General features: G+C 45.2%; 1 protein-coding gene across 3 annotated transcripts in view; it reads left to right on the top strand.

Moving 5' to 3' along the window:
• Nucleotides 1-24884, top strand: part of LOC310853198 (prickle-like protein 1) — a 60411-nt gene that overhangs the window by 12057 nt on the left and 23470 nt on the right. Inside the window, exon 1 of one of the 3 annotated variants that reach the window (XM_083757437.1) lies at nt 22477-22722. The exons of the other annotated variants lie outside the window; for them this stretch is intronic. Within the exon in view, the coding sequence (XP_083613563.1) occupies nt 22684-22722 (39 nt within the window). The 5' untranslated portion in view covers nt 22477-22683. Of the gene's footprint in view, nt 1-22476; nt 22723-24884 lie in introns of those variants that run through there. 3 annotated transcript variants of the gene reach the window in all.

Genomic DNA, 24884 nt, shown 5'->3' on the forward strand with positions numbered 1-24884 from the left:
CGAAGATGAATGCACAGAGCACTTCTTTGGCCTAACTGGCAGCAGCAAATTTGCCACTGATTGGTCCAGCGATTAGATCCGGAAAGTCATACACACAGACAGACCCTTATCCCATTCTGAACGGGCACACATTTTGGTGTCAGCATCATGTCATGCTTTAGCTATTTAAAAATAGCAGATCTACAAGCTCATATCGCGCCACCGAGTGGCGCGATACGAGCTTGTAGGTCTGCTATTTTTGAAAAATCGAGAAGAACGACTGACATTTTTAGAATCTGATCTCAGGTCAGAATGGGTTCATCAGACAGTGTGTGTGTCCAGTGGAAACCTCGTATGAATCTGATCTCAGGTCAGAATGGGTTATAGACAGCTAGTGTAACGTTTAGCACCCTGAGCTGGAATCGAACACCCGATCTCCAACTCAGGTAGACAAGGCAAGCAAGAACTAGCTCCCTTTGGAGGAGCGAGTTACGGCCGGGTGTTTACACAAGCTTCCTATGAAAAATCACCTGTGTGAACCAAGTTGGTGCAACTCCCGTCTATTGGTTCTCTGTATCATTCCAATTTGTATCATTCCAATTTCTTCTCTGTATCATTCCAATTTCTTCTCTGTATCGTTTGCGTCCAGCAGGTGGCAGCCATGCGTCCAGCAGGTGGCAGCCATGTCACATACTTCTCTCGTTCCAATTTCACGCATGCGCACACCACTCGTGCTCACACAGGTACACAAACAGGTACATGGACATTGCATGCTGGATGTAGAAGTGGTTGCACCACTTCAAAATAGAGAGCCACTCCATAAAAGATGAGTCATGGAGCATAAAATGATATCAAATAGTTTAATTGTTTCATGTGGATAATATGCACTTGTGCAGACTAGAACCTTGGTAAAACGAATATTGGATGATGAATTAGGGCAATGACTGATCAAATCAAGCAGTTGTCTTAATAGATGTTTGTTTTCAGGTTTTGCACATTACATAGTCTGTACATAACAATGAATAGAACTGAATGGAATGCAACACTCATAAACTTGTGCCTGTTTTCAGACAGTACAGTAAAAAGCACTGGGTGTAAACGTTTCTGCCAAATGGCACGTGTCGTAATTGCGTAAAGTGTAGACTTTTTATACAGGCAGTTTAGTCTATATGTTTAGAGTGGTGGTGGTGGTGTTTGTTCGGGGGTAGTTAGTTGCTGCCGGGCCTGCAGCATCCATGGATGGCTTATGTCCCAGTGTTTGGATTGGAGCAAGGCTTGGCATGACATTAAATACATGGACCCAATATGAAAGATAAACTGTGTGTGTGTGTGTGTGTGTGTGTGTGTGTGTGTGTGTGTGTGTGTGTGTGTGTGTGTGTGTGTGTGTGTGTGTGTGTGTGCGCGCGCGCATCCATTTACAGTATCGGTATGTCAATAATACAGTTTTGTGTGTGCCTCCGTCAAACCACTCGGTGTACTGTACACACACAGGCCTATTTGTGCTGTCATATAGAAATAAATCAAGTGCAAGACTGTGTACTTGGTAAATCGCTCATAACTACAGACTCTCTTGCAAGCCAATTCCCACCGTAGTAGTAGTCGAGTGCGTCAGGGCTAAACTTCAGAGGGGTCGAACTGCAGAACGAGATTGACAGTTAATGACAAAATTAGAGCCGCTCTGAGGCATAGAAACCAATTAAAGCATATCGTGGATAGTATCTTGGTCTTCATCCAGCTAATCAAACGTGTATCCTCGTCCAGCAGAACGCCAGCAGCTGTTGACACTGTGACTGGAGAGATCAGGAACTGATCAGGAAATGGTGCAATGCATTCTCGCGTCACAGACATGTAGCTTATATTTATCATCAGAAAGTACTGCGTCCAACAAAGCTGGGGTGCGGGGAGACAAGCCAAGCATGTTGGGATTTTGCCGTGTGTGGCTAGCGAGAGAAGAGCATGGTGAAAGTCCTGCATTTGGCTGTAAACCGGAGTTGCGTAGTCACGTAGTGCGTTGTGAGCTTGTAGATCGGTTATTTACGGTGGACGAAAACCCGCTCGCAACTAAGCCATTGCTGTAAACGGGGGATGGGAGTTGTAGTGAGGGGGTTCGGCTAATCGTGGTTGCTCTTGGGCCGGTTCGCGTGGTCAGAGACCAAAAAACCCCGCCGGCCACGTTTGGCTGCGCAGGCCTGGTATTATGGTCAGTCTGCGGAGAGCGGAGGCAATCCAGGGCTTAGACAAACATCGGGGCCGGCGAATAATGTGGACCGCGGATTGGGGAGCTTTGACAGCCACGCTCTGTGTCAAAACTTGTACAGCAGCTCAAATAAAAGACGCCCGCAGCACTTGTTATTAGAGACGTAGCTGCTGTGGTGGTGTTTCTGAGGGGAGAGAGAGCTCCTGTGTACGAGAGGCACCACCTTAATTACACATACACAGCTCTATTTGATGATAATTAAAGCTGCACACACACACACATGTACACACACACACATGTACACACACACACACACACACACACACTTGCACATGCACACACACAGTACATAAGAGAGCAGCCCAAATACTGCTGGTAGCGCACACACACATACACTTTCTCTCTCCATATACATACAGACGCACTCTCTCTATATCCCACTCCCACACACACAGCGGGCCAGACGCTGGCCGTCGCCAGGCGCGGTTGTTATGTAGACATTAAAGCTGATGATTATTAGCAGATGGTAATTAAAAGGCTTTTTAAAAAGCTCACCTTAAGGTAAACAGTATAGGGGGGAACGTACAGTCTCATATGGAAAGGCACGCCAACTGCACAACAAGCATGTAATTATTGCGATTCGAATGATCCCTGCCGGGGCCAGATGACGGAACAAAGTTGTGGAAATGATAACTTTTGAGCGGTTCCCTTTGATCGGGCACGACATGAAAGGCCTCCTATCCCTGGATCACACGCCCTTATGTGTGGGTGTGATTTTTGTAAGTCACCTGGTACGTGTAGCCTATGTAGCATTTACCTCTCCAATGCACGCAGCAACCTGCAGCTGGGATGGACCGCCGGTCGTGTAGTTAACCCATTCTGACCTGAGATCAGATTCATACGAGGTTTCCACTGGACACACACTGGTCTGACGAACCCATTCTGACCTGAGATCAGATTTTATGAGATCAGATTTTATTTTAGATTTTTTTAAATGTCAGTCGTTCTTCGATTTTTTTCAAAAATAGCAGACCTACAAGCTCGTATCGCGCCACTCGGTGGCGCGATATGAGCTTGTAGATCTGCTATTTTTCAATAGCTAAAGCATAACATGATGCTGACACCAAAATGGGTGCCCGGTCAGAATGGGTTAAAGACGGATCGCAGGTCTGATTTTGACAACAGGCCACGTGTCCTTTTAGTAACCGAGAGAGAGAGAGGAGAGATTAATTTCATGTGTTAAAAATGATTCCAAAAATAATTACAGTGTTGTCTTGCAAATGAAAGCCATTCATTTGGCAAAGACGGGGAGAGACGGTCTGGGAAGAGAGAAGGGAGGGGGGTGAGTGGGTGAATTTCAGGTGGTAGGAATTATTCCAAAACAGTTACATAGTGTTATGCAAAATGAAAGCCATTCATTTGTGCAGACAGGAGATACAGTGTGTGTGGAGAACATGTGCAGCACAGAAACATGGCAGAGTAAATTGGTCTCAGGTGGTTGGACGGTGCGTTCCTCGGGCCTGATTTCCCGCAGCGAAAGCAGAGCCATAGAGTGAGACGGATTTACGACAACTCTGTTCACTTCATGGGGCTTCAGTCCAATGGCGGCCCTTCTGCTTCCACCTTTCTCCTACCCGATTTCGCACCAGTGAGGGGTGGGAGGGGCTAGCACACACCGGGCCCACCGCAGTCAGCACACAGCGGCTGTGTGGAACGGACCTGCGCTGCTTAGTTATGAGAAACAACGCAAATAGAAACGTCGGCGAAAACAGAAGCCCAACACGAGGATTCATTCTGGATAAAATCATGAAAATTATTTGGTCTAATCTAATGGAATAAATGGATGATCCAATGCAGGGGTTTTCACGACTCATCTAACTGTAACCAGGGTAGTCACCTTGCCCCGCCCCTCACACCCTCGCTGATCAAAATGGGTAGGAGAAAACGGGGAAGCGGCACTTCTACATAATAGACTTCTATTGGCAAATAGGGACACCGGAAGTTTACGGAATGCATTGGAGTCTATGGGCTCGTATGAACCACGTGACCGGGCTGTTTTCTGCCCCTTCAATGTCGCAACTCTGTCTTATGTACTCTATGGCTCTGAGCGATTTGCGAAAGTATAGCTCTGGTCTAAAAGCTCACAGCAGCATCGCACCGCACTTTGAGCTTGTAGATCTGCTGTTTTCGGCGCGGACCGCCATCGCACGAGTCACAACGTCGTATTAATCAGGCATAAGGCTAGTAGCAACACAAGCCGAAGAGCTTTGGATGGCCTCCACTCAGGCCTGATCACAAACCAAATGCCCACTCTCTCTCTCTTCCATCCTGTCACTCTCACGCTCACTCGTTCTCCATGGTTCTTCTCTGCTTCTTTCAGTCGTACATACTGTATACCCCTTCACCTTCTCTCTTGTATCTGTCCTCTTTTCTCTCTGCCTCTCTCTCTCTCTCACACACACCCCTCCCACTCACTGTGTCTTCAACCCATCTCTCTCTCTCTCTCTCTCTCTCTCTCTGTCATGCACCGAGTCCTCAGCTGACTTTGTACTCTGTGAAAAAGGCCTTTTTTCGCATTTTCCATCTTTCCATGTTTGTCTTTTTCGCGTCCATGATCCTCCTCCTCTCACCCTGTCCTCTGCCATCTTCAGCTCTCTTTCGTCTGTCTTCTGGAAATAATAACGCGCGCGCACACACACACACGCACGCACGCACGCACGCACGCACGCACGCACGCACACACACACACACTCCCTCTCCATACCATTGTAATTCTATCCAGCCTTTCTATTCTGTCTACACCTAATTTTCTCTCTCTCTCTCTTAAAGGAGCACTTCACCCATCTCCATATAATTGGTCCTAACTAATGCTCATTATAATATGGTACCATTTCTGTCTAGTTCCGAATTCTGCCTACCAGTGACATCATCGGTTCACAGATTTCAATTTGTAATGTTTATGTTTCATCAACAGTTACTTCTATTTCAGTGTGCTAACTTTCCAGGAAGAGAGAGACTTTAGTCTCGAAATCCCCATTGATGATGTCATTGGTAGGCAGGTTTCTGAACTGTCCACAACCTTCAGTACAACAGAGCGAGTAGACAGATAAATGTTATCATCTTATAATGAGCATTTGTGAGGATCAATTATATGAAGATAAGATTGAAAATGGGTGAAGTACTCACTCCCTATCTCCTTCCATTTGCTGTTGTCCTCTCTCTCTCTCTCTCTCTCTCTCTCTCTCTCTCTCTCTCTCTCTCTCAATTAAATTCAAAGGGCCTTTACTGGCATGGGAATCATACGTTTCCGTCAGTCTTGTCAGGGATATGCATCACAGTTTTGGCTGCACCCCCACCCATTCCGTCCCCAGTGGTCTTTGAGTAGGGAGAGGGGATATGTGTGTCCTTATCTGTCTGTCCATCTCCTTACTATTCAGACTGTCCCTGGAGACCTGTGGGGAAGGGGGGTGTTGTCCGAAGGGAAATGGACCAATTCCCCCAATCTGATTCTGCCACCCGCACTCAGGAAATGGTTGCTCGTGTGGTAAACATGGTGCCAGTTAAGCTGGAGGGAGGAGGGGTTCACCAAATTCACCAAAAAAGGCCTTTCATCTTTTTTCCCCACTTTTTTTTGTCATTTGAAAGCACCCTTCACATAAAATCCATAAACTATAGCAGTGGTTATCAAACGTCTGCATTTGAAGAGCGACAGAGCCCCCATAACTCACAAAGTTACAGACCTGTACGGGTCCAATTAGAAGTAGAACCCCCTCAAGGAACCCTGAGCACTAGATTCTAGTCTCAGCCTGCAGAGCCATAATACAAGTTTTTCTCACCTGTGTTCACTTCAGTGCCTGCACCACTACTAAATATATTTTACAAGTCTGCAATGTAACGTCATACTTTTTACTGATACTGCCTGGATCATGCTCAAGGCTACATGAAAACGAGTATTCACATTGTGTACAGATGGATATAGTATTTGTGTGCTGTGAGAGTTTCAGGCGAAACTCGGTTTGTCCATACAAAACCCCACGGCCCTCGGCGACGTTCTCGGAGCCATATATATATATACCGCACGCTTGCCGTAAGTTAAGTGAATTTCTCCAAGCGCAATCCACTCATATTTAATGAGAGGTATAGAGTGTTTTATAACAACTGGCTTGGCTTTCCCCCGCTGACTAAAGACAAGCTCAAACTGCCCTTTGTGCCGTGTGGTTTGTAATCAAGTAGTGGCATATATCCTTCAGCTAGAGAGAGAGAGAGAGAGAGGCAGATAGAAACTGCACTGTACAATAGAGAGACAGAGAGAGAGTGAAGTGGAATGTAGTAGATATTGGCTCAAAGCAGTTAACTGCTGAAAGCTTGGGGTTTTCCAGAACACAACGCAAACAGTCATTTGACTGTCATCTCTGTTTTGCTGGTATGAAATCCGCTGCTTCCCCCCCCCCCCCCCCTTTTTGTCTCCCTGTGGTGAAGTGGAGTTGAAATCGCCAATTGCATTAATGAGCTAGTAAATAAATGTCTATTGTGCTTTACACTAATGACCTCCAAAGCCAGACAGTAAACTGGGGGGGTAAATTGCATCCAGGGAGACTTCCATTATGCTCTGCCAGCCAACCATGAATTCCAACATGTGAGGGCTTGTGCACGTGTGTCCATCCATCCTCGTGCACTGTATATGTGTGCACATGTATTGGTGCACAGTCTGCACACTGGCATTTGTTTGCTTGCATGTGTGATCTGTGTTGATTCAACACACACGCACGCACACAGGCCGCGAGTGCATACGATCCTGTGTGCATCTGTTTACTGTATGCATGTACAGTATGTGTGCAATGGGACATGCGTACATCCATCCATTGGTGGCGGTGGCGGCGGTGGCTGGATGGTAACCGCAATGTTGCCAGTTTGAACCCGGGCTCCCCCAGAGTTGGTGTCGAAGTGTCCTTGAGCAAGACACTGAACCCCTAATTGCTCCTGATGTGCTGGTTGGTGCCTTGCATGGTTTCCGCCGCCATCAGTGTATGAATGTGTGTGTGAATGGGTGAATGTAATGCACAACTCTATGTAAAGCATATGAATGCACCATTTACCATTTTACCATTTTGTACATCAAACTGCCTCATGCTACAGAAACAGGAGATAGGCTCCTGCCCTATGGGCCTCATGGCTCATTATTCTACGTCTTGGGTCTGAGAGGCTAGATGTAATCAAATGGTGGTCCGTGGCTCAAATACATAATGGGCCTTGATATGAAAAGGGTTGAAAACCACAGGCTTATATCGCTGGTTCTCAACGTCCCCAGCTAAATTAGTTAATTATATCATCAAAATCAAGTTACCACTTTAACCCTGTAGATTTTCTTTCTTCTTTTTTTCGGGAAACGTTCTGAAAGATCTTGATTTGAATCATTTTGAAACACAGATATATTGTCAGGTGGGAGTCCAAATACATGTTAATTTGTGGGTTCTTGACATAAAATGTTAGAGAACCACTGACTCATGTTGTGTGATGGTCAGTTTGTGTGTAGTCACTGGTCAGAGAGAGAGAGAGAGAGAGAGAGAGAGAGAGAGAGAGAGAGACAGGGAACAGTAGAGGGAGGGAGAGGTACAGAGAGATGGAGTGAGAAACAACCTGGGGGAAGGACAATAGAAGCAGAGATAGATGAAGAGACAGCCTGAAGGGAGATTGAGGAAGAGAGTGCACATGTGAAAGAAAGATTTGCAGATAGCAAGAGGAGCAGAGAGAGACAGACAGATAGGGATGTGAAACAGGGAGCAAGCCCAACCAGTGTTTTGTGTTTCCTCATGAGCATCAGGCCTGCTACTGGAGATTGGGACATGGACTCCATGGAGAGCCACAGGGGAGAGCATCCTTGGTCGAACCCAAACCCAGCCACCCTCTCAGGGGTTTAAGATGAGAGAGTTATGCGTGATTTATACTTGGTATAGATCGAACGGTATAAAGACGACAAAGGGCTTAAAACTGCATGGCTTTATACTTGGTATGAATCACCCTATAGCTCCTTTAGGGAGTCTGGTATTTTTTGTTACTCCCCCAGATGAAAATGTTCTGAATCTATTAAATGCGTTTAAAAAAAAATCAAATTATTTTCTGGAAAGTGTGATTTGCTGAAATTCTATATTATTTATTTTATATCAGAAGGGTGGATTCTCTAAAGGCCTATTCATATTCCAGTTTTCGGTGAAGAGGTGACCACTGAAAAGTACCACATTACGTCACGCTGCGGTGGTCACCGCTCACACAACATGTTTGTGTCTGTATGACCGAGCACGGAAAGCTGCAACACGGTCGGTAACTGTCACTTCTAGACCATTTCGGACACGGGGTGGCTCGCCGGAACCGGGCCACCCCCCTGGGCACGTTCATGGGGGTGTGGTTGTTGCGGGGACCCCCACACTACAGATTTTTAACTCAACGTTTTGCTTCTGGGGGTCACTAGAAAACGTTTGAGCACCACTATAGCAACATACGTTTTTCAGAAAACATTTGTAGAATCGGCAAGCCAACAGGCAAGCTAGAATTTGTAGATATGTTGGCTTGTGTAAAAATCACTCAATTCAAAACAGCATTTTATTTTTGAGTAACTGATGCTCCTAGTTCTCACCGTATTCCTGTCAAGCAATGATGACCATGTGAGGTTTGCCTGTGTGGCCTGGATCCCTGCCCAGCGACAGGCACAGCCGCACAGAGCTGCTGTGTGAGTGATGGATCAGTGAGTGTACACACTGGGAGCAAACCAGGGCGAGTCAAGACAGAGGCTATGAGCTCTTGTCTTCAGACTAAATTCCACATTGCCCCCTAATCCCGGCATAATCGTCATAATCTTTGTTCAACTCTTTGCTGAATAATATCCGGGTAGGAAGGGAACATGTATGTCTTTTTTTTTATATTTATATGAAACTTAAGATGAAAAAGAAAGTAATTAATAAACAGTAATAAGGGATCATGGGCTTCGGCATAATTATATTCAAGGCTTAAAAGCATTGAGAGGGGTGTTGTTCGCGCGTGGGAGCCAAGTAGGCTACCGAAATCGGAATGCCAGCCGAATTACTGGTAGCGCCGCTCTAAAGATGATCATGTCGGCCTGCCCGCCGTATTGCTGAGCACCATCATGCTTCGCAGAGGATAAACCCTACTGAATATTTATTACTGCATGGCTTTTCGTTGGGCGCCACCCTCATGCCAAAATGTCACTTCGTACACAATATATCGCCTACTCATATATTGCAGATTATTATGTAATATATGCCCTCCGCTACAATAATAAAACTGTACAGATTATTACACAACCACTTTATCTCTTCCTCTGTGCCACGCAAAAAGTCAATAACATGTCTCTCTCTTTCGCGCGCACACTCTTTCATGTAAAGAGAGAGAGAGACAAAGTGGGACACTTTGGTCTGGTTTGCTGTAAGGAGCAGCACAGCCTCTAGGGACCACTAGCTGGAGCTTTTATCCCCGTAGTCTTGTTTTCATCTCTGTCTGCTGGGGGTGATAGGATAGGACGGACAGGCAGTGGTTTGAACAAATATCTTGTGGCTACAAAGTTCACAGATTTGACCTCCAGGAATTGTGGCAATTTATGTGTCCATTGACATGTGTCCGCTTGAGGTTTGCCAAAGCGATAGGACACAGCTAGCTGGCAGTTACACCATTCACCGAAACTATAAGCTCATTCTATTCAATGTGAAACACTCACAATGAAAGCATCGGACAAAACCTGTACTGCCTAACATGCAGCGTCATTGTGGTCTGCCTATCTCTCTCTCCGTCTTGTCTCTCTTTCTCGTAACCCATATTCAGCCAAAAAAAAGCGGGGGCCTGGGGGAACGCTCGACAGTATGGTACAGGCTATATAGGGTTTCACACCTGGACACGCCCTTTTCCCTTCCCAACCCATATGCTCTGAGAACCGTCGGCCCCAAGCAGGTGAAACTGCGGTCAGGCTGTGACAATATAGAGCCTGCAGCAGAAATGCATGGTGTGACTGGCCGTTCCCAGCCTCTGCCTCCATGCGTTCCCACTGGTGGCTTCACTGGATGTGAAAATGAATGCAGCGGTTGTGTAATTCACAGGCAGTTGAGAGAGAGAGAGAGAGAGAGAGTGAGTGTGTGTGTGTGTGTGTACTACAAAGAGAGCTAGATACAGCATGTGTTTGTGTGTATCTATATACTGTTTATACGTTTATGTAAGAGGTTGTGTGTTGTACACACGCATGTGTGTCCATGCGAACATGCGTGTGTGTGTGTGTCTGTCTGTCCGTGTGCGTTCTTACCGGTTCACTGGCGAGCCACTCCCCAAGGGTCTCGTCATTAAGCCCCTCCATCCCGTGGTCCACATTTATCTTCTAAAAACCCAACACACACACACACACACACTCCCACACACAGGTTTTTATTTTAAGCCACCAGGGCAACACACACACACATTCACATTCTGTTCACATATTACTCAAAGCACACACTGGCTTTCCCATAATTAGCACGATGCAACATTCCTATTCTTCATGCCCGATATGTCATCACACGTTGCCCTCCTACGGTTCCCACGTATATATACTTTCGATTTGTCTTTCAACGACTGACGCCCGTCTTCCAGAACTGGCACATCTCACTGCCTGACGCAACCCGAAGGTTGCTGTTGGCTGTAAATCTGGACGCCTGCATAGTTAATCATGTTTATGGCTTTGTGAGCGTGCCGTGCAGATGAATGGATGGATCACTGGGTCTCCAAACCATTGATCTATGCGGTATCGCAGTTAACTATGGAATCGAGCATTTCCCGTCAGTGTTGTCAGGCAACATATACAGTATGGTGTCCAGGTCTCGTGACATCATATGACATCATCAGGGCGGGAGATGTGGAGACCCTGATGTCATAGTAAATGCGAACTGCTGTCGCAGTTATATGGAGATCCCTGATGTCGTCACTACTGGCCAGCAACTCTACATCTGACCTCAAACCCTTAGGTCTCCATATATGGATATATTTCAGAACCTGTTCTGACATTCCATATGTTGATCCTTTCCCATCCATCCTTCCTCTTCAATGTCTCCCTTTTGACTTATACCTGTTAAATTCAAACTCTAGACGGGCCTGCCCCAAAGTTATTAGTGTAGGCAGCCGGCGAAAACTAGAGTTCTCAAACAGGCCCGAAAATTAACGCCTGGCCCTACCTGGGCCCTCATCAAACCCTGTACTTAGATCTCCATATACTGTATGGAGCTGACCTGTTCTGACACTCCATATGTTGATCTGACCTCATACAATCCCTTTACACTCAAGACATGCTCCTTATATGGCCAGTACAGAATTCATTCCATGTTGATCTGACCCCCCCCAAGCCAAAGTGCCAGCGCTCGCCTAGCAGTCTCCCATCAACGAGGCGGATGCGTGCACGAGACCTCGCTTCTCGCCCTCAGGCGTCTTACTGGTTGTTGTTGTTATTATTATTATTAATATTTATTGGGACACTTGTCTCTGCGTCTTCAAAACACAGCTGCGATGTGTCACACATTCTTTCCCTCTCCCGTTAACATGATCATGAGTAACTGGTTCTAATCTTTTCACATTGTTATTTTAGCCTCTTTAATTAGCTCTCATGTCACTGCTATTTCCATGTCTTTGCTCCGCTCTGTTTCTCCGCAGTGATGAGTCGCCCTTTCCCCTGTCAACAAGAACATCATTCACTAGCTTTAATCTTTGCTGTTATGTTAATCTGCAGTTCCATCGGTAAACTTTTTTTTTTTTAATGTGTAATATGTCTCCTCTTGTATATCTCTTTGTACGACCATTTGTAGTTTTATTGTTTGCAATTAAGAGCGTAGGCGGGGATTCATTGCTTTACCTCAAGGTTACTCTGGTATTATATATACAATACCATAGTATGGCATACTATGGTATTATATATACAATACCATAGTATGGCATACTATGGTATTGATTCTGTTGTGTGGATTGAACTTGTGGCATTTTAGATAGAGGGCGGGATACCCTGAACATGGTTGTGTATTGGTAAATGTTTTGGTTTCAGTGTGATGCTGATAACGAGCTGTAGGCCTATACAGTACATGTGTACATACATGCACGCACGCACACACACACACACACAGGCGTGGAAGGTTCTTATAACGTCAGTGGGTGCTCCCCAGTCCCACCCCCCCCAACCACGCCCCCACCCCCCTCGGGGGAAAAATCAGTGAACACAGTGCGCTTTCAGTTCACAACGAACACATTAAATTGTTTCAGCATATTGTTCTTTCATTTCAGCATGAAAGCTGTTGATGGCTAGGCAGGCATCTCGATGCACATCACATTTCTGGTGCCTTTTGAAGCGTTCAATAGCTTTTTGCCAGGAGGAAAACCCTTCGCGTGTAAACGCATTCAATGTATCTCGTTCGCGTGTTGATTTCGATGGTAGTGAAGCACCCAGCTCCACAGCTTTAGAGCAAAAGCTACAAAACACTTTGTCTTTAGTAGAGTTGTACGTGATCCAGGGAAATGTCTCTTTCCAGATGGGTTGATATTTTCGGGCATATTTGCGCCCCCGGGCTGCTGGCTGCTGGCTGCTGACTGTGTTGTTAGCTCTTACAAGAGCCGTTGTGTTGGCGCTGACAGTGCTGTCCGCCTCGGCAGCTACGTTGTCGGCGGCGGGCGGCGGGATCTTGTCGGCGGGCGCCGGGGCCTTGACAGCGGGAGCCGGAGTCGATGTGGCCGTGGCGGCGGCGGTGGGCACTGGGAGCCGGGTCTTGGCGGCGGCAGCGGCGGTGCCGAATTGTAGCATGGACTGGACGAATCTCTTCTTGGCTTGAGGTGGCTTCATCATAGTAGTCAAATGAAAGTAAACTAGCCTGTACTGTACTGTATGCAACATTTATACTCTCTACCTGGCAGCAGAACAAAAGCCACCTTATTAGCATTTGAATGAATACCTGTTCGCCCACCACCTCAGTGGCCCAAGCCCCCCCCCCCCCCCCCCCCCCCCCCCGTAAAGGTGTGGCCAGTGGGTGCTTAAGCTCTCAGTCACTCCCGGAGTTGACGCCGTTGCACACACACACACACACACACACACACACACGGTAGCTCACCTTTCAGTAAGATGGTCACAATGTCCTCTGGGTTCTATTAAAGAAGGAATGCATCACTTAACAATATCAAATTAAGGTGTGTGTGTGTGTGTGTGTGTGTGTGTGTGTGTGTGTGTGTGTGTGTGTGTGTGTGTGTGTGTGTGTGTGTGTGTGTGTGTGTGTGTGTGTGTGTGTGTGTGTGTGTGTGCGTGCGTGCCACACAGTGCTGGTACACTGAGTTAATTACCTTGGCTCTTAAAACTCAATCATCTGCAGAATGAGGATACTAAAAAAGAAAACTTAACACATCCACAGACACACAACATATCTCTCTCACACGCACATGCATAAATGCATGCACGCGCACGCACACACACACACACACACACACACACACACACACACAAAGTACTCTAGTGTGAAAAGAAAACTGGTATTGTCTCCCTAATAGCCATGATAGCTCCATGTTAGGGCCATTCTTCCCACATCTAGGCCAGTTCCTCGGTGAAGTGATAAGTGTGAGTGAAAGTGCTCAATCTCTCTGGGATAATAACACTCTTTTGTGAGCAGCAAAGTGGTGCTGTTTTCAATAGCCTGCACTATTTCCATGCTGTTTGTATTTTTTCTCACAGCTAAAGGTAGTAGGGAAGTCTGGTCAATAAAATGTCCTTTGGTAATATGACGCAAGCCAAATACATAGAACAGAAATAACTATACATCACATTCAGTGAAAAGAATAAAACAAACTATGTCACTGCATACGTGTCTGAAAATAGCCACGCTTAGTGTGATCTCCAAGCTCGTAGCTGGAGAGCTGTTAGATCGGCTTGTGACTTGCACTCTTGTGCATGGGCATATACTGTAGATTTGCTCTTTTCATCGTGCGACACTGTTGTACGACAAAGTGTACATCGGGTTTGAGTCACTGGATAAATGAGATGCAGAGCATGTGATCCTGCAACGAGGCTGTTTTGGCATTTTGGAAGGGTGAGCGGTTGAAGAGACGTGACAAATAGTTGTGATGCCTGTTCATGCATGTATTGTATGTGGGAAGTCTACTTACATTTGTGTTGTACACAGTGAGAGAGCGTAGACAGGAATTCAGTGCTTTTGCTCAAGGGTACTATACACATGGCAGAACACATGGCCAGCCATCAGCATCTTGGCTGTTGTGGGAATTTAACCTAGGTTGGAACACCCAGAACCTAATAGTCTGGTATAGGAAGGGGTCAATTCATGTACCCGGAAGATATATTTTTCTAACCTACCTTTTTATAATCCTTAAGGTGTCTAGTTACACAGAGACAAGTGTCTTGCATAAAAAAAAATTTGCATAGGTTTGTGGTGGCAGTGGCTCACGGGGTAGAGTGGTGATTATTTGCAGTGGTGTACTAGTACATTTACTTAAGTACTGTACATAAGTACAATTTTGAGGTATTTGTACTTCAGTTGAGTATTTTCAATTTCCAATACTTTTACTTCTACTGCACTACATTTTAGAGGCGAATATTGTACTTTTACTCCACTACATTTATTTGAAAACTTTAGTTACTAGTTGCTTTGTAGATTTTGATTATTATTACAAAACACACACTAACCATTTGAGCCCTACCATTTGAAAATGGCAGATCTACAAGCTCACGATGCGTCGACGCATTGTGAACTTGTTGTTGTGTACTTGTTGTTGTGTTGAGATGAGATGAGGCAAACTGGAGCCATTTATAGTAAGAACACTACATTTTAAATACAGAATTCAACATCAAGGATTTATTTAGCTTGACCATAAATTAACTGATTTCAATCCAATCCCCCACAGCCAGTCCATAGATCTACCTGTTATCATGTCCAAAGGTTCAACTTCTCAGTCTACCCAAACAGGCCTCTTGTCAAAGTAAAAGTGATCGTGGTCGGGTCACTGAGATAAGATGAAGGGTTTAGATAAATGCGAGTACATAGGTGTGAGCATGTATAGCCAACAGCACTGACCCAGACTTCTTTTTATCACCTCGATTATAGCTGAAAATAAATGCTACAAAAATACAATACGAACCGAGGAATGTACTGTATACCTCCAAGCCCGATCCTTGCCACAGATCTCTCATCGTCACTCCATTTCCCGCTTCTTTCACCCCCTCCTTTACCCCACTTTTATTACTGTTTCTATTGTTGCATAGGTGGGGAGATAACACCCCGCATGGCAACACATGCACCGTGGCACTGCATTTTACGACGCTTCTAACCCCAGTCACACTGCGGTGGTTACGATGCCTAGGAGTGGTGATCGTCTTTTAACATTGAACTGGCAAACCCAGCCAACACTGCAATGGCACTCCATGAACTGGAATAATGCCCTACAAGCCCTGTTTTTGATGATGGAATGTCTTCCTTTGATTATTTTTATTCATCCACAGGGAAACTAAAGAGTTGTAAGAAATCACTTTGACCAAGTGCATCATTTGCAGATACAGTAGATGCGAGGACATTAATGTACTTTGTAGTTGCACCTCTACCTGCTTGGTTACCGTAATGCACTATTGGAGAATGGGCTGGGGGTGGGGTGTTAGCAGAGGGCCGGTGAGTGGGCGGCAGAGACCCATTTCCTGCTGTCAATGACCTGAGGAGAGGTGTCTGTCAGTGTGTGGACTTGAAGGACCCCGAATTGTGATAATGACGATAATGGCTGTGAATTGAGATGTGAATTTGAGCACTTTGTCTAAGGGTGTGCGTTGGGGCTTTAAGTTACAAGCGTGCTTGAATGTGATTATGCATGTACGGATCACAGCATTTCTTTATTGGCAGGTAATTACCAAGGAAATGACTGTCAGTGTGACATATGGTGCAGTGACAGGCTGACAATAAACACTTCCACCATCTATTAGTGCAACGGGACATTGCAGAACGTACATTCAGACTCTATATAAGACCGGAAAGTACGACATACGAACGAGAATGGCTTTATGAATAAACGCTCCGAAATGTGTCGAAAACAACTCCTGCGGTACACCATTTACATACTGATGAGTCATGACGACACAGGGACAGCAGAACACCTCCGATGCAGCACAACACAATGGACAGCAGATTACGAATATACTCAGGGACTCAAGCACTATGTCAGAACGAATAGAAAGAACACAGTCATTTGCATTCTAAAGGGACAGCTGCAGAGGACGGCCTCCTTTAGGATAGTACGTGTAGTTGTGGCACCAGGTAATGGCTCGGGCAGGGGATTACTCAGGACTCAGGACAGAGGTGTCAGTACTGTGATATTTGCCCAGGCATGTTGACTTCCATTCGAACCGTAGATGGTTCATGAATCATTTATGTAGCACCTTTATCCAAAGCGTTTTACAATGTGCATTACATTCACCAATTCACACACATTCTCACACACACATGGCGAGCGAAACAAACCATGCAAGGCACCAACCTGTTCATCAGAGAATCAGGTCTTGCTCTCAAGGACATTCCAACACTTAACTCAGGGGCACTGGAGAACGAACATGGAACCATATGTTTCCCAAGCGACCAACTCTACCTCCTAAGCTTCTACTCAGTTTGCTAATCAAGAGTTTGGCCATCTAAGAGCACCAATAAACTGTAGCAGTATCAATTACAATGTAATATATTTCTCCAATGAAATGCAGCAAGTCTATAGTCTTAAGTACGGTATGTTGAGGCCACCAAGGGCATGGAGACGGGCTCTTCTACATTAATGTGTTCTCGACAAACGAAAAGTGAGTCTCGTGCTTAGGGTTAGTTGGCTGCCAAGAATCTGAATTAGGGAAGACAGATTGTGGTTCAAATATTCAGCTATCTGATTTCACTCACGATCAGCCAGGACTGGAGTGTAATGAATGGCAGTATTATGCAGCTGTCACTTTTTTCTTTAACGATTAACTGTCCTCTCCGTCAAATGCAACATGTTGAGTCATGTCACTTGCGTTGAGTCATTTGCCTTTCAACTTCCATGGGGACAGAAAGTGCTGCGTGTAATGTTCAGATATAGTTACCCCAATGAAAAGCACCCAGCTGCCTCATTCTTGAGGCCACTGGGCCTTAATTGTCTCAACCAGACAACCCCCAATCTCACTCAGTTTGCGTTTCCTTTCATCAGAATAAAGTGTTATTAACCACATGAACTAGTAGTGCTCCTAATCTGCACGTGCCACGGGGCCATAATAAACAGCAAAGATGGCAGATATACAAACATTTTGGGACGCCCGCTAGCTAAGCGGTCCAGGTGCATGCCTCACATAGGCTTTGGCCTGACAGCGTGCCGCTTTGCTGCATGTCTCTCCACTTCTCTCTCTCCCTCTTTCTTGTCAGTCTTCACTTCCCCAAAAAAACAATTTAAAAATAGTTCAGCTGACGGATATTGTGTATTTGTTTGGTTAACTGTATGTAATGTGTTTTATTTTCGTTTTATTTTTCGTTTTGTCATTATTTATTTATTTTTGTGTTCTGTATTTATTATTGTCAAAACATTTCGTGATAATATTTTATTTGTATTTGTGCTGCCATGGGGATGTGGGGGGGGGGGAATATATGTCAATTGTTTTGAAAATACTTCTTTGTACTGTAAAATAAATCAGTTAAAAAAAAAAAAAAAAAAGTTCAGCCGATCTGCATCGTCATGTTGTATGTAAGCTTGTAGATCGGCTATTTGAACTATTTTAAAAGGTTTTCAAAAAATAAGTTTAGAGATAAGGGTAGGGATGGCGCAAATGTGTTTCTGAGTGAATACGATGCATGTGCATTAACGCTCTTATCCATGAGCATGAAAGTGTGTTTTTGCATTATACTGTACAGGACAGGTAGTGCAGTACTACATTAGTTTTCCTCTTGTGAGTTGTGGAATTGTAACTGGCATCCATCATCCATCCAACACATGTCCCATGTCCTGGACCAGGGTTCACATAGAATTACGCCTTAGCCCCACGATGGTCCGCTTGTGGGACCACACCGAGCAGGTTTACAATGGGAAGGGGGGGAAACGGCAGGAACTGCACCCTAGGTGTTTCTCTCATAACTTCCTGATGTTACAGAGGAGGCGACGAGGTGTGGTCCGTATGTCTGGCGCGCGCGTCTGGGGCAGAGGCTTCAATATCTGGAGGCTGAGAGGAAGGGGCTGCAGGGCCCTCAACGCATGCCTGTTGCACTGTATGATTTTAGATTGGTTTAGTTTAATGGTCATTCCTTAACCACTTGAGCCCTAATTTATCAAGGGCACAAAGAGTAGGCAGACCATTGCACATGTGTTAGATATACACATACCCACTGGTTAAAAAAATAATAATAATCAATTATAAGCATAAAAAGGACATTGCGGCGCTTGTGTTTGACAGCATTAGGAAAGAGGCATTGGCAATGAGCTGTGCGCCATGAGAACCTCTTCAAATACACACTACAACACTACACCACAACACAAGAAGCCGATAACCTGAGTGTGTGGATAGGAATCATAGGATATACACCCTTGCATGCACACGCACGTGCACGGTCTCACTTCCACTTTGTCCCGCGCTCTGTCTCAGTCTCTCTTTCGCTCTCTTCTGGGAGGAAGCCGCGGAGACGACAAGGTCAACTGTCCTCTCTGTGTTCTCTAGAAGGCCCCTGGGTCCCTGGCCACAAGCCCAGGGCCCAATCTGAAAGGCCCCTATCTGCCTATTGTCTCTGAGAGAAAGACACTCGTCCCTTGGACCTGTCTCTTTTCACACCACAGCATTTCTCACCCTCTCATTGTCTCCATTGCCTAATAATGTGAATGAAGTCTCTCTTCTTTGTACGCCCCCCCCCCCCCCCCAACACACACACACAAACACGCTCACATTTGTTGCCCTCGTACTTATGAACGCACGGCACACACAACACAACCTGAAATAACATTTCCCGAGTGCAAGAAATGCATATCCAGATAAATATCTTCAGAAGGAAACTCAATGCACATCATTCTCTAAACCCAAACACAAAGTGGCTTTAGGGAGTCCGTGCCAAGGTCCCTGGAAAACTTGAGAGCGCGTCTGAAAGCTTTGCCCCTCACCCCGGCAAGCTGCCAAACTCTCTGTCTTCTCTCTCTGCCTCCATCTCTGTGGCACTCTTGCTTTCTCTCTCTCTCTCTCTCTCTCTCTCTCTCTCTCTCTCTCTCTCTCTCTCTCTCCCTCTCTCTCTTCTTTCTTTTGCACTGTCTGTCTGTCTGTCTGTCTGTCTGTCTGTCTGTCTGTCTGTCTGTCTGTCTGTCTGTCTCGGTCTTTCAAAGCCACTTAGTTGTGTGACTTATAGTCATTTGTCACCTGCCACAGGTAATGTGGCAGGTGACAAACAGTCCTGTAGCATTCTCTGAACTGTTGTCAGGGGAGAAGTAAGTGTGTGTGTGTGTGTGTGTGTGTGTGTGTGTGTGTGTGTGTGTGTGTGTGTGTGTGTGTGTGTGTGTGTGTGTGTGTGTGTGTGTGTGTGTGTGTGTGTGTGTGTGTGTGTGTGTGTGTGTGTGTGTGTGTGCGTGCGTGTATGCGCGCGCATGGAGGGAGTGCTTTGGGTGTGGGGGAGGGGGGGGGGGGGGTGCTTTGTCTGCTGGACAATAGCGTAAACTCATTTGTCATTTAGAGGCTTTTAAATGGAGCCATCATGGGCTTTCAGTCTTCCACGGTGACGGATGGTGCAGACCTTGTCTAAATAAATCACGCCAAACATCCCCTGGCCTGTCAACTGACCATGCTGGACGTTGTCCTGTGCTGCTACACGTGACGCGGCTGTCTTCCTGTGCAGAGTGAATTTCCCTCGGGGAACCAGGAATGCAATTATGCTGCATTATGTGATTGCTTCTCGTCCGCCTGTTTGACAGAATGCACTAAGGTAGTAGGGTTTGACTATGAGGTTTTTAATGCAGTTATGAAAACGTCTTCTGCTGTGGCACTCTTTCAACAAAAAAAAAGAAATGTGGTAGAATTATATCATCAAGAAAATTAAAACTAAATTACATTAAAACAGGCCCAATATGAGTAATATGCACAATCATTGCATCTTCTCAAAGAAATGTTTTTCTTTCCAAAAGGGGCCAAAAAGGCCCCATTTGTAACAAAAGTCTTTGCGTTGTCCTGTCTGTGTGGACGGATTGTCAGGCTTGTCCCTGAGATGAAGTGTCCCTACAAACAATGACATCATTGTGATGGAGCAGAAGTGAGAGATGAGTACCAGAGACCCCTTTCCTTTCCTCTCACTCATTCAGTGTCTTCAGAATAGAGAGGGAATCGAGGTGGGGTGTGGGGGGCTGCTGACAAGGTTTGTGGGCAGATCTCCCTCTCTCTCTCTCTCTTTCTCTCGTGAGAACTTGCTGATATTGTTACCAGGGTGCAACTATGGATTACTTTTTCGATTAATCTAGAAGCACATGCTTTTTACATATTATCCCATTCTGACCGGGCACCCATTTTGGTGTCGGCATCATGTCGTGCTTTAGCTATTGAAAAATAGCAGATCTACAAGCTCATATCGCGCCACCGAGTGGCGCGATACGAGCTTGTAGGTCTGCTATTTTTGAAAAAATCGAAGAACGACTGACATTTTTAGAATCTGATCTCGGGTCAGAATGGGTTCATCAGACCAGTGTGTGTCCAGTGGAAAACCTCGTATGAATCTGATCTCAGGTCAGAATGGGTTAAGATCTTGTTTTTGGGGGGGGGGGTGAACAACGCACGTCCTCAGTGAGCCCCACAGAAGGAGTCCATGTCACTTTGCATCTTCCACTCCACGTTTTTTTCCTCCATGCAAATATATCTATTATTGCTATTCGTGTTGTTGCTGATGTATTGGTCATGATGATGAATTGAGTAGACTGGATCACAATTGAAACATGCCACAGGGGCTTTTTGTGTTATTTATTTTAGCATAGCATTTATTTTTTTACTGTATTAAGAAAAAAACTATAATGACACGTCCAACACATAGATGGATAGATTAGATTATTAATCAATTATTTTATTGAATTGTCTAATTTTAATGCTAAAATTGATTAGTTCGATTAACTGTGGCACCCCTAATTGGGACTGGAGAAGCACAATCATCTAACCACTGTAGAGCGATGAACCCCTAACAACAAATGCTGCGTTCCCGACCACAATCGGTTTGGCACGAGACATCCAGATTTTAATGATTGCATTGCTCTATTAGATGATTGAGTCTTAAAAGTGTATAGTCTTCCAATCAACCAAGGACTTGGATGACCCCACGGAACCATTTGTCATTCTTGTAAGAATAGGTTTCACTTTGACCAAATGGGGTTGGGTTTGAGTGACGTATCTCATTTTGGAACTGTCTTTTCTAAATACGATACTCTTCCTGTGACGGGTGTGTTTGTTCGAATCATGCCGTTGAGAAACCAGCCCGGCGGGACCAAGCTATCCACTGTGCGGTTTATTTTTAATGGAACAATCAAATAAATGTTTGACGTTTGTGGGCTCAGATGATATCGGACCATTTGGAGCACAGTGAACTCAACTCAACTTTATACAGGTTTACAGGCCTAAAAAAAAGAAGGCCTAAACAAGTTCCATCGCTGCAAGTTTCTAAACTTTTCTAAAGGAAAAGGAAAAGAAAACACATTCATCAGCCTTTACAAAATAGCCACGAGTCAAATACCAGCAAGAGAGAACTAGGAATAATATGGTAGTATGGAAGAGAAATGGATTGCTTAAGGGAGTGAAAGAGCGACAGAGAGAGAAGGGCAAGAGAGAGTGGACAGTCATCTGGCTTCAAGGAATTCTCTGACTTAGGGAGTGGGGGTGGAGGAGTCCTATGGGCTTGATGGGGAGGAAGGGGGTGGGGAGACAGGGTTGTTGACTCTCAAGTGTTTTGTGTGTGTGTGTGTGTGTGTGTGTGTGTGTGGGGGGGGGGGGGGGGGGGTGTATGTGGATAGGGTGTAAGAGAGAAATGTGGGAGGGGCTGACAAGGCTCAACTACTCCTGTGCTCTGATTGCATACATACATACACACAGTCACTGAGTCAGTCGGTCACACTCTGTCTGCGCTTCAATCAGTGCCACTAGTACTACTCTCAGCGTTTGGGACGACCACCTCGCTCTGTCTCCGTCTCTCAGTCTCAGTCACAGCCGGTGAGTGTCTGCTGTCTGTGCTCTAAGAACCGCAGTACGGCATTGACTCAATGAGGAGCTCGTGTTTGGATTCAGCGACAACTTTTTTTTTGTTCAACTGGGTTTTTCAGTCACCTGATCGGTCACTCTGCGACCCGGGGACTGTTTTTTTAAAGAAGAAGAGAAGCTGTGTGTGTGCACCCTAGGGCTTTTATTTATTTATATTTTGATCTGTTTGGAGTGTGGAGCAGTAAGGGGCCAGGGAGGTATGGATTAATAGTTTTAGAGTGCTGTGCCTGGGGATTTCAGGATACTGGTGTAAGGACTCATGTTGAAGTTACCAGAGAGGAGCATGCTGTTTCTGGAGGTAAGAAAAGATAAATGACCGTACTGACGTAAATGTTGTGATGCATTCCGTATTCGGGGTATTTGCCCTAGGAAAGGGCACACATTTGTGGTTTTGTATTAATTTATTCAGTCTTGAACTTCTGCCATATTTCACCCCAGGCTCATAGATCTGACCTTTAACTGAATATGAACAGGATTTAACATTAACAACACACCTCAGCTGTGTCAAGGAGACATCATCAGTGTAGTTTTGAACTATTAAGGAGCTGATATTTGTCTGTCCAAGTGTCTGTGGCTCTGTAAAGCTGTGTGTTTGGTGTTTTGGTGAGGTGAGGTGTTGATAGAGTGGGCTGGAGAGAGAGTGAATAGGCTAAGCTTAGCTCAAGATTACGGAGCTGGAAGTGTGTGTGTGTGTGTGTGTGTGTTTGCGTCTGTCTGTGTTTCCTAAATCATATGACATGTATGTATGTGTGTACATACAGGCATGCACACTTGCACACACGACTGTCTCATTTTGTTTGTGTGTGTGTGTGTGTGTGTGTGTGTGTGTGTGTGTGCGCGTGTGTGTGTGTGTGCGCGTGCAGGTGGTCTCAGTCAAATTGTTGGTTCTCCAGACCCCCTGACACCCATTTGGCCCTAGCCTAGAATAACACTCTTCATCAAGTCAGAGAATGGTGACCTCGGTCCTTCAACACTTCTCACACAGCCTAATAGTTTTTCTTAAAGCAACACCCATGACATTTAGAAAAATGCATGCTTTTGAATGTCTCTACTTGGATTTTTCCACATTTGGTCAGGGTTTACATGTTTATAACACATTTAACTAAGGGAATATTCTGCTGGGCTATAAGAATACAACCTTAATTAAAAACAACAACATTTAGGTATTCAACAGTGCAATAACCTTAACATTCCTGGATGACCACTTTGACAATTTCAAGTTTATTCCATGATTACTAACGTGTACAATGCAACCCGTAGTAAATGTAGGTGTCAAACACTTTAGTCTCCATCTGTGAAAGTCATACTCTCCATATAGCAACACGTTCAGTCAGATAGCCAGAGGATGTATGCGTTTGAAAAGGTCTTGTATTCGACCAGCTAATTCCTATGGCTTCCACCAGCATAATAAAAAGCCTTTCTAGAAGTGTCAGTTAACTAAGAACACACACACACACACACACACACACACACACACACACACACACACACACAGGCGTCAGTTGGCTAGCTACATCTGGCCTCTGTTTACATTTACATAGAGCCAATGTTGTGACTCCTTGGCTTTAAATGCCCTTTCTCTTTTCATCCCACCATTGGCCTCCCCTCCTCTCATCGTTAGGCCTCACATCGCCTTGAAGGAAGGGCGACAGACCGTTCATTTAGTTTTTGTTTTCGACAAAGACACACATTGTGTTATTGCCAGGGGGTGACGAGGTGTAACGTGAGTGGGTGTGTATGTTGGCTGTAAGAATTCACCCTCGTCTTCTTTCCCCCCGCAAGTTTCTGAGAGGAGAGAGGAGCACAGACAGACAGAGACTGAGGAGAGGCTGAGGTTTTCCGTTGTACAACGCAATGAAGCATATTCAGTGGTTTTACAGAGACTATCATCTAAACACACGTCCATCTTAGTAGTATCTTGTGAATATGCACACGTATCATATGTAGGAAAATATGATGTTTTTGTGAAATAATCAAAGGAGATTGTGGGGAATCTTTAAATGAGAAACTGGCTATTTCTAAATGAGCTCCCGCTATGGAGAGCCGCAAGGCATTATGGTCTATTTACAACCACCAAATTCCTTTTGGGGTAACACAAGCATGCATTAGCTCATCCATTATCTTCCATTATCCATTATCTCACCATCTCTTCTCCCTAGCATACTTCTTTCACCACTGTCCCTCAAGGGTCTCTACTTGTTTCCCTCATTTTCCCCCTGTACAACATGACATCTCTTAATCGAACTGTGAGCTTGTAGGTTGGATACAGAATATCGGCCTAATTTGTTCACCAATTATGACATGCCCAGGAACTATAGGATTCATGCAGTTACACTGGCACGTTTAATTTAAAGTTTACTTACTTTTCAAAGAAACCCAGAGCCTCACTCGGGGGCATTTAGTCCCACTGTTCTAAAGGCCATTATTCCAAGTGATAACGTATGTGACCTGCACAGGTTC

The sequence above is a fragment of the Protomyctophum parallelum genome, assembly GCF_964188405.1.
Source record: "Protomyctophum parallelum genome assembly, chromosome: 22".
Lineage (NCBI taxonomy): Eukaryota > Metazoa > Chordata > Actinopteri > Myctophiformes > Myctophidae > Protomyctophum > Protomyctophum parallelum.